Raw genomic sequence first — 14594 nt, forward strand, 5'->3', positions numbered from 1 at the left:
CTCAGTTGAATTAAGGTTTTTCGAGTTTATTTAGGGAGGAAATAACAGTAGCAGAAAGAGAAACTATCTAACATTCAGCTTTATTGTCTTTAAGTCAACTATGAAATTATTTAAAATACTATTTTTATGCATTACAATGTATGGATGACAACTACTCGCTTTTAAAACATTCTATTGTTTGGATAAGCTCAAACAAGTAGCATATAGCATACATAAAATTTTGTAAGGATTAAATCACAACATTCTAGATAGATTACCATAGTTTACTATGTTACTTTGAATGTTCGATCTGAATTAGCATGCAAGCATGACTTCTAAACAACATTATTAGTATCTAATTCACTGTGAACCATGTTGTACTTTGATAGTCATTTGCTGCTAATATGATTTCCCTATTTGGAATTTGCAAAGAATACTTTCTGAAATTATATTATTAATGAGAATATCTGAATTTCCGTATATAAAACCAACTTAACCTCTATCTAGACTGCTGCTGTCACATGGTTATACTTTGCTGAAGATAGCTATAGTTTTGTAAAGATTAGAAATATACAAACACAGATAATTTACTTCATTTGAAATAAATAATACACAAACAAACAAGCACATCACTAACAGGTCCACATTGTTCGACCCTAGCTATGGAACCCTATTAGAAATTTAAATAAACAAGAGAAGACAGTTTGGTCTGTATTATTTCACCCTTTTATGTCTTATATATTTAAAACCTTTAGGGATTAAAACAACAACAACAAATATTATTTCCATAAATAATCACTTCAAATGCATCTTGCAGGGGAGACTTGACATGTCAGGGGTGGACCTGTACAGTCCTCACACTGCCTTTATCAGAGAACACCAGACAGAAGTTGTGTTACATTCCACAGCCAATCAAACGCAGGAAATCCAAAGCTGTGCAGTTTTGCGCAAATTACGTAGATGTAATGCATGTGCTGAAGTAAGATAAGGGTTGTTTTTTAAATGTTCAGTCACCTCCACTGTTATTACAGCAATATGCCTCCATCATCACAACACATCCATCTACAGAACTAAATGCAGTGATAAGACAGAAGGTAAGAATATTTGTAATAATCTAATATGAATATTATCAGTTTCTTGTGAAATGTCTTAGGTAGGTGTCCAGGCAGGTTTTTGGATTATATGTATATATTTTATTTGTAATTCAGTTTAAGAGAAAAATCTGAAAAGAAAGAAAGAAAAAAGTCTATAACAAATACAGTAATACAATAATTAGGCTCTTTAATTTTTGCACATAAATACAATACTTTAAAAGTGTTTTATATATATTTTATAATTATTAGCCCCCTGTTTATTTCCCCCAATTTCTGTTTAACGCAGAGACGTTTTTTTCCAGCACATTTCTAAATATAATAGTTTTAATAACTCATTTCTAATAACTAATTTCTTTTAGTTTTGCCATGATGACGGTAAATAATATTTGACTAAATATTTTTCAAGACACTTCTATACAGCTTAAAGTGACATTTAAAGGATTAACTAGGTTAATTAGGCAATTAGGCAAATCATTGTATAATGATGGTTTGTTCTGAAGACAATCGGAAAAAAATGCTTAATGGGGCTAATAATAGGGGAGAGCAGGGCACAAAGTAACACCTTTTGATTTTGGGAAAATCATGAGCAAAGTATTGGGATTAAACAAACCATTTTTTTTTACCAATAACACACAAGCCTCTCCTACACATGAGCACTGAAAGTGTGATCGCCGGATCTAGGGTTTTTGTGCAGTATTGCCAAAAGTGCCAGGACTAAAAATGTTACCATTTACCCCACCAGCTGGGCAAGTTGTAACAGACAGAGGGTTAGTTGTAACACATACTTAAAGAATTAGATTTCACACAATTAATTTAAAGTCAGTTTACTTAAAAAAAAGTATATTTTCTCTGTACTTAATTTTTAAAATTCTACATAGTACAGCATGTTTATTTATTTATTTACTGGATCAACACATGTGAGTTTATTTGCATTATTATACATTATTACATGATACATTTATTTGCATTATTAGTAATAACATGTCTTTTTTATATTAATATTTTCTTTAAATAAAAACTAATAATAAAATTTTACATAAAAAAATATCTCAACATTACACTCAAAATGTAAAAGTATTTTTTTTTTTTTTAGCTATCCAACAGTTTGTTGCTTATTTGTAATACCCTGTTACAACTAACCCCGCTGTGTTGTGTTTTCCTCAAAACTGGCTAGCTGTCACTGTGGTTTTTACATCTTTTAAAATAATTCCATCTTTTAGCACTGAAGATGGTGATCACAACAAAATAAGATTTTACATACATACTTTCACCTTTTTTCCCTTTTAAATTGACTGCAATAAAAAATACTTTTATGCTGCATAAAATAATTTCTCCTGTGTTTCTCATCCAAATTTCACCAAACTTTTTTAATAATTGGCAGGTAAACCTCTAAAGCATGCAATGGTTAACCCTGAGCAAATGCCTTAAAATTTTGTGTTAAGTTTTACACTGCATTACTTTGTGCCCAGCACTCCCCTATTGACCTTAAATGGTTGTAAAAAATAAAACAATTACTTTTATTCTAGCCAAAATAAAACAAATAAGACTTCCTCCAGAAGAAAAAATATTAAAGGAACTACTGTGAAAAATCCCTCTGTTAAACATCAATTGGGAAATAGTTCAAAAAGAAAATAAATTCACAGGAGGGCTTATAATTGTGACTTGTATTCTGCATTTTACAAAATTGTAAAAGCCTTTACATAATTATGTTGCACTTATTTGCATTATTAATTTATAGTTATTAATATTATTTTGCTAATATTGTAATATCCACTTTCTTGTTACTTTTCAGACCACAACCCACACACAACAGTCATTTAAAAACATGTAGCAAGCAGCCATGGCAGAATCCAGAGACTATGGTAAAGTTCACTGCACCTCTTAATTTAATACAACTTGATTGTGATTGTATCATTTATAAACATACTGCAAATGTTTTTTTTTTCCCAACAGTTGGAGATTTCCTGACAGAATTCAAGGAGCAGATTATTGCGAGAGCAACTCGAGTCAGTGACATTACTGAGGCTGTAATCTCCCAAAGTCTGATCCATGAAGCGGCGGCGCAAAAAGTGCTGGCTGCTGCAACTCAGCAGGGGGCAATGCGGCTCCTGTTTGAGGCTTTGGAAAAAGAGCCAGCCATAAACAGTGTGTCCTTCCATCTCATCCTGAGAATGACAGAACCTGAACTCATTCAAGAACTAGGTTAGAAAATCTCATTCATTTTAGTAGATAGCAATAATGTCATTGATTAAACAAGAACTGCATCTGTTTGAGAATTCTTTGATACAATATTAATGGTTTTTGTATATTATGCAGTATTTAACTGTAATATCATTTTATTGTTGGACAGTTATGAGTTCTGAAATTACATTATATTTTACAGTAAAGATATACAATACTGAAAATACATATACAGCAAGATAAATGGTGCTGTAAATGTTAATACAGTATTTTTGCTGTAATTGATTTATACAGTGTATACAGTTGAAGTCAGAGTTATTAGCTTTAACTTTTTTTTTCTTTTTTAAATATTTCCCAAATAATGTTTAACAGAGCAAGGAAGTTTTCACATTATGTCTGATAGTATTTTTTAAGTCTTATTTGTTTTATTTTGGCTAGAATAAAATATATATATATATATTTTTTTTTTAAACACCATTTTTGGCACAAAATGATTAGCCCCTTTAAGCTATATTTGTTCTTGATAATTATATTAATTAACCTAGTTAAGGCTTTAAATGCTACTTTAAGCTGTATAGAAGTGTCTTGAAAAATATTAAGTCAAAAATTATTTACTGTCATCATGGCAAAGATAAAATAATTCAGCTATTAGAAATGAGTTATTAAAACTATGTTTATAAATGTGTTGAAAAAAATATTCTCTCCGTTAAACAGAAATTTGGGGGGAAAAATAAACAGGGGGCTAATAATTTTGGGGTGGGGGGTAGGGGGCGATAATAATTCTGACTTCAACTGTATTACTAGTCTAAAATGCTTTGAGTTTGTCTACTCTTGACCATTTGTAGTAATAGTAAAACATGATTTAACTAAATTGCTTTAATATACGTGAACAGCCAAGCACTGGCTATTTTCTATAGTTAGCTATTAATATATCTGCATTGGAATATATCTGCATCCACTACTGGAGGGGATATTAAACTCTGCCATCTGAAGATGAGAGTTTGGTTCAACGGGGAAAAAAAAAATTAATGTTCTATGAGCAATATCAAAACAAAAATGAAAGTTACTGTTCTCTATATGTTTTTCTGTTGTCTCCTTTTGCAATTATAATGCAACATTTTATGAATATTAAATTGAAATGACATCAGAAAATACATACTGTACATCCACCTACCTATAGGTTAGATAAATCAGAAAAGCAGTTTATTAAGATGAATTATTAAGGTGTAAACACTTGCCTTCCCTGTCTTGTGATCCATTTCACTAAAATGCATCTTAATACCAAAAACGAGAGCCAGGGATTTCTGCAATAACCTAAAGGCAAATCTTTTTTTATTATGAATGTGAAACTTTAAAGTATGTGTCAAATCAAAATTTACAGTGTTTATTTTGCTAGTGCACATTGTTATTCTTTAGGTGAACAATTAATCTAGAAGTTAACTCACCGAAGAAAGAAATGTTTGTTTTGTAATAATTTGCTTCTGTGTTTGGAGTGGCATTTCTTATGATGGCTTATGAGTTGTATGGTTTCAGCCACAATATTATTATTCACACACCTCTTTTACCTTTATTTTGCTATAAGGGAATGATGCACAAAAAGAAAGCCCACACCCTTACTCAATATTTAGCTTTAGTTGGAAGTACTGTTTCCAAGTAGTTTTCAGAGGAAGTTGATGTCATTGAGTGATGTTGTCATTAATGTAACTGCAACTCAGAACTGAATCTCTATATAATATACAAAATAATCAAAGAGTTTTCAAAAAATTGGCTGGCCATCTTAGCAAAGACATTTAAATATTTTTTTATTATAGCACTCTATATAGATAAAGCTATCTAAATGAATAAAAATTAAAAACAAGGTATCAGCAAATAAACATTTTTCTGTTATGGTTTCAATTAAGTCACCAAAAATGTGAAATGTGTGCTACTGCTGTGGCACTCAGCCAATAAATATTGCTGGTGATCCTGCACAACCAGATAGGCTGCAGTTTCATTTCTGCATTAGGACCCCATATTATGACCCTACCTCACCCCTACTCCTAAACCCAACCACCCCCTGCTGGACGATTCAAGAACAACAGGGTCCTAAAAATGCAGAGGGTCCTACACAAAATAAATAAATAAATAAATAAATAAATAAATAAATAAATAAAAATTCGATGATTTACAAAGCTTTTTTAAAGTTAAATGAATGTAAACAATTTATTTGGGTTGAATTTAAACAAACTAATTTGAACATTGCTAAATATAGTCTGTTTGTTTAAATTCAACCCATATAAATTGTTTGCAATAATTGTGCAGAAATCTTTTTTTATTTTCAGTGTAGAAATGCGTTCCAGCCTCTACAGATGTGCAGGAACATGCTGCAGCTTATTCATAAACCTTTGTTTCTCTTTCATTTTAATATAAATTTTGCATACAATTTCATACAGAAAGTCCTGTCTTGATCTCTTTAATCACTGTAAAAACCATATAATGCAGATATTAAGTAGGAATATAGTACTTTATGTCTTCATTGTGTTTTCATTGGATGGTAAGTAAAATTACAACCATCTCTTCTCTTATATTTTAAAAGGGTGATATATAAAGAGATTACTTAAATTTAAATCTATGTTTTTGTGGTGCTTGCGGAGATATGCCCTGCCATGTTAGTCGTTCTGCCGGTGGAATAATGTGGTATATGTACATAGCAGAGCTTGCAAACTGTGCTTTTTTTTTAGTCGACAATACAAACGTTGTTAACGTAACTCAGTGGTAATCCAAAATACTTCCAGACCGGCGACTTCAGTAAAACAGGAGAGGGCTCAAGTTCTGCCGATGGGTGTCCTGTGTCTGCAGTTGCCAAGCTATCTTTTGGCTGTTTTTTGTAGCAGTTAGGTTTACTCGCAGCAGTTTAACAAGCATGTTTTTTTTTCATGAAATGGGGGCATGGCACTATTGACGATTTAATTTTTTTTATTTGATCATTGAGATTGAGCATGAATTTCAATTGATTTTGACATTGATTATGTCGAGCAGAAGCAGCATGCAGGCGTTTGCCTTTCACACCAGCTTTGTCTGCAGTGCGCAGCTCTTCGGCAGCTGCTGCAGAGATCAATCTATCTCTGTCTATTCTATCTAGCTACCTATGTCTCTCTTTATAAACTTTTTAAACTTTTCATCTGCACCAAGCCCCGCGGCAACTTCCTTCTATGCTGTTTCTTTAACCTGCAAATGTTTATTTTACAAATTTTATAGATCAAATAGTACTATATGATTCCCAAGCTCTTTGAGAAGTGTCTTCAGTCAGAGGACAATCGCCTGTGAAATCATGTCATTTGGTTTTTGATTGTCAGGTTGCTGTAGGCCTATAATTATAATAATATTTATACAATATAGTTATAATGATATTTATGATCAAACTAGTGTTACTTTCTCCGCTTCAGTGATGTCCAGCGGCAGAATAACAGCTTGTTAATTCATTCTTGTGCAGAGGATGAGACGGACAAAAGTAATTAATGCATGCCCTTCTTTTACTTATTTTCGTGTTGTCAGGTTCACAGTGCAAACAGCTCCCGGTAGGAATAAATTGAGTAAACATAAAACAAAGCCGAATAAAACGTTCTTCCTCTGCTGCACAGCACACAGCGAGCTCACATAATCCAGCATGCGTGTCGAACTACACTACCCACAATACACTTCGTTATGGACTACAACTCCCCTGAATATTCTATTTCCCCTCTCCTTGAAACACTAGCGTGCAAAACTGATTCTAAAATTGTTTTACATTTGGTTTTGTAGTTGAGGCCTAAATAAATGTTTGTTGCAGTTTTTAATCGTTTAAGTTCATTTGATTGACTATATACAAGTCAGTTGACATTATTAACGCATTTATTGGGTAAAATTGCTACTTTTTACTGTCATTCAATGTGTTTTGGTCATTATCAATGCACTGTCACTTTAATTGAGCGTGAGCAGCGCAGCAAAAATAGACCCAGCGCCGAAACTATCGCTGCACTGCTGCTTTAGCGACGCTCACGCCTTGCACTGACGCGCTGCTGCTGCGTGTGGTATGAAAGCTCTAAACTGTTAACATGGACACCGAAAAAACACGCGCTGCTCACGCTCTGCTCACGCGCTGCTGACGCTTGCGGTGTGAAACAGCCGTTAGTCTGTATAGACTGGAGTATTATTATATACTGTATTTGTGTCTCATATAATGTACTGTGCTGCTTTGACATCTTTAGACAGACATCTTTCTTCTTCATTAACTATACAGAGCACCTGCAGCACTGAGACTAAAAATGAATATGTGCTGAAGGCTCTTCATCCTGTTCTTAAGGACTGTTACTTTATTCCAACTCATTTCTTAAGCAAAGATGCTGATGCTGAATTGCACACTATACTGACATTATATAGTACTGGTCTAGGCATTGTGCAGTAAAGTATTTTTAGTGATTGTTGACTTGCTCCTAAATATACCCATGCCATTTGTCTGTTATTTTCTTTATGTGTTGTATTATTTCCATCTATACCCCAAGTATTGACCACCTTCTTTTCAAGCCAAGACAAATATCTGAGAAAGCTCCAATCTAAGGGTGCATTTTTGTGATGTCATCATGTAGACTTTTTACCAAGTGTTTTGAAGAATTTTTAAAAATACAAAAATACAAGACACTAAAGTATTTTGATACAAAATATTAAGCCATTTTCATAAACCCTATCAAATACAAATTACAAAATATTATTTTGTATTTCAAATACGTATTTGAAATAAATATATCAAATGCTGCCCATCCCTGCTTATAATAATAAAAAATAGCATTGCAGTGTTGCATATAATAACATATTTGTATAAATCATTTACAGAGTGGAGACAGCGAAACACTAAACACACACAAACCGAGACAGGAAGTCCACCTAGTTCTCCCAGAGAAAAAAGAAGACTAGAGGACAAGAGTGGGCTTTCAAGTGACATCCAAAAGAGAAAAGACTCGCTAAAAAGGCGTAGATTTGAGACGATGCGTGCTATTGAGCAGATCGAGAAACTATGGGAAGGAACTAAACAGGAAAGAACTGAGATAGACAACATGAAGCAGAAGATTCAGAGACAGCAAGATGAAATAACCAGAATGACCACAGAGAAAGGGCAACTGGAGAGAACCATCACTCACATGAAAGCCGAGATAGATCACATCCGTGAAAGAATGGATCGGAATAAAGAGGAGGTGAACAGAGAGAGGGAGAGGGTTGAGCAAATGAGGTCCGACCTCCAAGCAGAGCAAAGCAGCCTGCAGCAAAAGCGTGATGAAATAATGACAGAGCGACAAAACTTGGAGATGATCAGATATGAAACTTTGAGACAGCAGGAAGAGCTGGAGAGCAACCGTGAAAGCACGAAGCATGAGATGGAACGAATGGAACAAATGAAAAGTGCCATACAAGTTCAGATTAATGAGATTGAGATGAAGATTGGAGAAACACAGAAAGCAAAAGATCTGATGGAACAGATGAAAGCTGAAATAGAGGATGAGAAAAATGAGTTGGAGAAGAAGAAGGAGGACATCAAGAGGCAAAGAGATCAATTTGAGCAGATTAAACTTGACCTCCAGCAAGTGAAAATGGAAATGGAGCAAAGGTGGCATGAAACAGAAAAGGAAGGACTGGAACAAAGAGCAGTAATCCAAAGGGAGAAAGAGCAGCTGAAATACCTTCAAGACGAGATTCAAAGAGTGAGAGAAGAGGTGGAAAGAAACCGAGAGTTTTCAAAACAAGAGCATGCAAGAATAAGCCAGCTGAGAGCTCAGGCACTTGAAGAAAACAACCTTATTGAAAATAAATGGCATGACATTTTAAGAAAAGAAAAGGATCTGGAGGAGATGAAACATGAAATCGAGAGAGGTCGAGAGGAGCTGGTGATGAATGGAGAGCTGGTCAAGAAGGAATGGGAAAAGATTGAACAGGCCAAAGTGGACATACAAAGCCACATGATTTCTATGGAGGGCAGAGTTGATGAAATAAAGAGAGAAACTGAGAGGCTCAAACATATAAAGACAGAGATGCAGAGAGACAAAGATGCCTTAGAAAAACAGAAGGATGATACACGGAAAGCTAAAGAAGAAGCAGAGAGGAAGAGGTATGAGATTGTGACAGAGGAGCTGGAGCACAGAGCTCGACTGCAGAGAGAGAGAGATGAGTTGGAGAATATAAGAGCAGAGATGCAAAGAGTGAATGACGTGGAGAAAGCCAAAATACTGAAAGAGAAAGAAGAAAGCATTAGGATAAGAGAAGAAGCCAGACAAGAAAGAGAAACAACAGAACTAGTCAATGCAGAGATCAAGGCTGAAAAAGAACGCTTGAATCAAAGACAAGAAGAAATGCTGAGGGAGAGACAGGAGATAGAGAGAATTAAACATGAAACATTAAGAGCCAAGGAGGAGATTGAGAACAGTCAGGATGTCACAATTAGAGAATATGAGAAAATGGAAAAAATGAAAGCTGAAATTCAGGGGCAAATCGAGGATATTGAGAAGAAGGTTGAGGAGATCCAAAAAACCAAAGAACAAATGGAAGAGGCAAAGGTTGAGTTGGAGGAAGAGCGAGAGGATCTGGAAAGAAAGAGAGATTTGGTAAGCAGAGAAATTGAACAGGCTGAGTTCCTCAGAAATGAGATCCTCAGGGTCAAGGAAGAAATGGAGAGCCGGTGGCGTGAAACGGAAACAGAGGAAGTCGAACTCAGGGCGAAAACACAGCATGAGCTGGAACGACTGGAAAAGCTAAGAGAGGAGACAGAGAGATCGCAGAAAAACATTGAGGAGAGCAAGATAGAGCTTATGCTGTGGAAGGAAAGCCTTGACAAACTGAAGGGTGAGATGGAGGAAGACAAACATGTCGTTATCATGCAGATGAATGAAGCTAAAGCAAAGGAAGAACAGCTGACAATGGTGATTGAACAGTTGGAGATTGAGCGAGGAGAAATTACCATCAGCAGAGAAAAGGTTAAAGAAGAATTAGATGAAATCAACAGAATGAGGAACGAGCTACAAAGACAACATGCAGAAATGGAGGACTGGTTTAGAGTAGTGAATAAAGAAAAAGAGGAGGCAAACCTTGCCAAACTTGCAGTCCATGAGGCTGAGATGCTCTTAAAAAAGCAAATGGAAGAGTCAGAGAAGAGAAGGTATGAAATGATAACAGAGGCTCTGGAGCAAAGAGATGAAATACAGAAGAAAGCAGAAGAATTAGAACAAATAAATAAAGAGATACAAAGAGCAAGACAGGAGCTAGAAAAGATGAGGTATTTTGAGAAGGAAAGTCTGCAGAAAATGTTGGAGGATACACAGCAAGAGAGAGTGTTTGTTGAGCAAGTCAGATCAGAATTGCTGAAGAACAAAGCAGATCAAGACAAATGTTTATTTGAGATGGACAGTGAGAGAAAGGAGCTAGAACAGATGAGATTTCAGGTTGAGAATGAGAAGAAAGATCTAGAACAACGAAGGTATGAGATGATGAGATATGATGTGGAACAGAGTGCTCAGGTGCAGAGACAAAAAGAAGAACTTGAGAAGATCAAATCTCAGCTAGTTATTGACACAGAATCCATGAACAGAAGCAGAGAGTTAGCGAGGCAAGATAGAGAGAAAGCAGAACTTCTTATCGTTGAGATTCAGGAACAAAGAGAGGATGTGAATAAAAGGTTAGAGGAGACAAAACAAAGAGAGGAAGCTTTAAGGCTCTTGAGAAAGGACATGGAGAATGAGAGAGAAGACCTGGAGAAGATACGTGTAGAAACCCTAAGAGGTAAGGACACTTACGAAGAGGTCAAGGAGGAGATTAACCGTGTGAGAGCAGAAATAGAGAGGTTGTGGGATGAGGCTGAAAAGGGTGATCAGGAAGAACGTGAGAAGATAAACCATGAAAAAGAGGAGATGATAAGGAAGATGGAAGCTATGAAGAGAGAAATGGGTGAGATCGAAGACATGAAGGTGGAGTTAACAAAGCAGAAGGAGAACATTGACATGAAGATGGAACATGCAAGGTTGGAAATGACTAACCTTGAAATGATGAAAGCAGACCTCCTGAGACAGAAAGAAGATATTGAGAACCAAATGTTGGCAGCAAAGAGTGAGAGACAACAGATGGAAGTGATGAGGACTGAAATCTTAAAACAAAAAGAGGATGTTGAAAGGAAAATGGAGCTAGCAAAAGCAGAGATGGAGAAAATGCAACATGTCAAAGACGAAATACAAAAACAAAGAAAAGAGCTGGAGGAAAGGATGCAGAAAACCAAACGAGAGATTGGAGAAATGGAGCTGATGAAGAGAGAAATGGAAGGGAAGAAGAAAGAACTTGACCAAAGGATGAAACTAACCATGAGGAAGAAGGAAGAAATGGAACGACTGAAGATGGAGATACAAAGGGCAAAAGACGATATGGAATTTAAAAGAGTGGAAACCGAGAGGCAGAAATATGAAATGGAGCAAGTTAAAGCTGAAATCCAAAGAGCGAGGGAAGAATTTGAACTTAGGGTGGAGGAGAGAGATTTGGAAGAAGAGAAAGAGCAGATGAATCTCACAATAATCAACCTCATTCAGCAGATCGAGGCAACGAGAGAAATGGTGCACAAAACAAAATTCCAGTTCGAAAATCGAATGGCAGGAAGTCAAATGGGGACAGCAGACCAAGAGGAGATGAATGCTGAGATGCAGAGGCTCATCCTGGAGATCGAACATATCCGAGAAATGCTGCGAGGTCTTAAGGGTGAGGTGGAACAGAACAAGGAAATCATGAAGAGAGACAGGGAGGAGATTAGGCTGTTGAAGATCGAAGTTCAACGAAGGAGAAGAGAGATTGAATACAGGGAAGAAAAGATCATGAGAGAACAAGATGAACTAGAACTCATGAGCAAAATGGGGCAGCGCCAAAGAGAAGAGCTGGAGGAGAGACTGGAGGAGGTCATTAAAGAGAATGATAGGGTGGAGCAGATGAGAGAAGATGTGAACAATGCTTTGAAAGACATAGACCAGGCAAAAGAAGACATACAACGACAGAGAGAAGTCATCGCTCAAGAAAAGGTAAGTCATGATTCATCATTTGACAGAATCTTTCAAATATTATTTTTATTATCAATACTGTCAGCAACAACTGGACTCTTTAAGTAAACATGAAGTGTTAACATCCATAATGCAGCAAATTTCAATTTAAAAAGGAGAATTTTGAGTAAGGCTGCTTTCACACCTACACTTTTGTCTCGTTTGCCCAGTTATCACGGTTCGTTTGGCATATGTGAAACCACCAATCGCTCTCGGATCCGCGCCAAATCAATCGCTCCGAGATCGCCTGAACGATGTGGTCTCGGCTCGATTGAAACGAACTCTGGAGCGGATTGATTGCAGTGAGAAAGCGATACGATTCGAGCGCGGTTATATCACTGTGTTTTATGAATATGTAATAGGCATACAGCTATATGAAGAGAGAATTATGAGTAGGGCGGGATGTTTCACGAGTCTCCGGATGCCCGCAAACGAGTGATAATCTCCCGGTAATCTCGCGTCTCCCTCCTGGTCCTCAAATAGGCTACGTCGCGCACCCTTCTCACCTCTTTCCACCCCATCTCTCCTCACTATTCAGACACGTTGCCACACCTTGTCAAACACCACCAAACCACCACCTCTCTTGACAGCTGAGCAGGACTCTGCAAAATAAACCCTGACACTCTGACCAAAGAAAAGAGCAACAATGTAACATTTGTATTCTCTGTTTCGGAACAACTGAATCGATTCACAGGTGTGAAAGCACCCTAAAACAAGCCATGCTGACATTAAAGCAAATCTACATTACACAAGAGGTATTTAAAAAAAAGTAATTTTACATAAACTTTGTTCAGTATAAAGGTTGTTTTCAATGTTGTGGTTCTGATGATGCGCGGAATTCAGATAGAGGGAAGTAAAAAAAAAAAAAACTGAATGGGAAAGTCCATATTTGAGTGATTTATAACATATTTTAAAGGAGATATAAATAGAAAAAACCCATAAATGTCGGGCATGATTCTTATATTATGAAGAGGATCAAGTTTTCGACTGAACTAAAATATATTTGCCAGTCATAAAGGCAGTAGGCACCTATTGTAAGCTATTACATGAACAAAATATTATAGTAGACTAGTAGTGTTTTGAAACTTAACTGTCGTAGTAATTATATGGTTATGTACAAAACAACTGTAGTAATAAACAAATTATCCAATAGGCTACATTTTTATAATTATACACCATCACAGTGCACCACACAATACACTAACGTTTCAGTATTAATTGGCGTACAATTATAATTTATCAGCTTATTATTCTTATTATTATTAACTTTGTTTAGCTGCAGCAGTTATTGGCTGCTCACACCACTCGCTTAATGTCAGGTGACTCATGCTGTATTGAACAGACACACGTCATTTCATAACTATAGCGGTTGCTTTTTAAATAAACTAAATTTATTTTTGATGTCTTGGTCACACTATTTGGACTTTACTATAGTGTGGTTTAAAAACATATAATAAATTACTATAGTTTTTTTTTTTTTTTTCATTTTTCAGGTTCTCTTGTAGACCTATACATGAAAAAACAAATGAAAGCACATAAAAGAATGGATGCGTAGTCTACATTATTATTATTATTATTATTATTATTATCATTATATATTTTTAGTGTATGGTAAACAGGGCTACACAATATTAACCGTCTAGTGCTCGCAATGGTAGCGTTTCTTTTTTGTTCGGTCGATGAACTTACCATCAAACTTTCAAGGCTGCTGCACATCTTGATGTTAACGTTACAGTTTTACATCAGTAAAATCATGGATTTTTACAAAACAAGACAGAGATTTCATTGCAGCAATTGCAGGGCAGGGTACGTTATATATGTTCTTCTGGACTTTGTATAAGTGTGGTGGTGTTTATATCTTTTTTATCTTTTTATATAACACATTAACATATAATACACATAGCTAGGCCTGTATATAATAATTATTAGTGCTGTCAAACAAATTATCACATTCAAAACAAGTTTGTACATATGAATATATTGAATACATGTTTATTACATGCCGCCTTTTCTTTCGTTTTAAGCCAATTTCTTGAACGTTTCCCCCCTTATAAGGAAAAAACTTTTGAAAGCCTGTAAAAACTGTTTGGCATTTATCATTTGGCTAATTTAAACAATTATAAACAACACAAAACAAACATTTTTGTCTTCTGATAGCGATTCCTTTGTAGATGAATCAATTTCTGCCCTCCATCTGAGTCTCACGCGTATGTTTATATACATAATATTGAAACAAGATGCAAATGCAAACAAGAAACATTTATTTCAG

The 14594-nt window shown here is 35.6% G+C and overlaps 1 protein-coding gene across 1 annotated transcript in view; it reads left to right on the forward strand.

Moving 5' to 3' along the window:
• The first annotated feature begins 1006 nt into the window (after positions 1-1006).
• Positions 1007-14594, forward strand: part of si:ch211-250g4.3 — a 58971-nt gene continuing 45383 nt past the window's right edge. Inside the window, exons 1-4 of the mRNA XM_680892.11 lie at positions 1007-1073; positions 2866-2935; positions 3027-3275; positions 8103-12307. Coding sequence (XP_685984.6) covers positions 2914-2935; positions 3027-3275; positions 8103-12307 — 4476 coding nt within the window. The 5' untranslated portion in view covers positions 1007-1073; positions 2866-2913. The remainder of the gene's footprint in view (positions 1074-2865; positions 2936-3026; positions 3276-8102; positions 12308-14594) is intronic.

This window comes from Danio rerio, chromosome 19, assembly GCF_049306965.1.
Source record: "Danio rerio strain Tuebingen ecotype United States chromosome 19, GRCz12tu, whole genome shotgun sequence".
NCBI classification, from domain to species: Eukaryota; Metazoa; Chordata; class Actinopteri; order Cypriniformes; family Danionidae; genus Danio; species Danio rerio.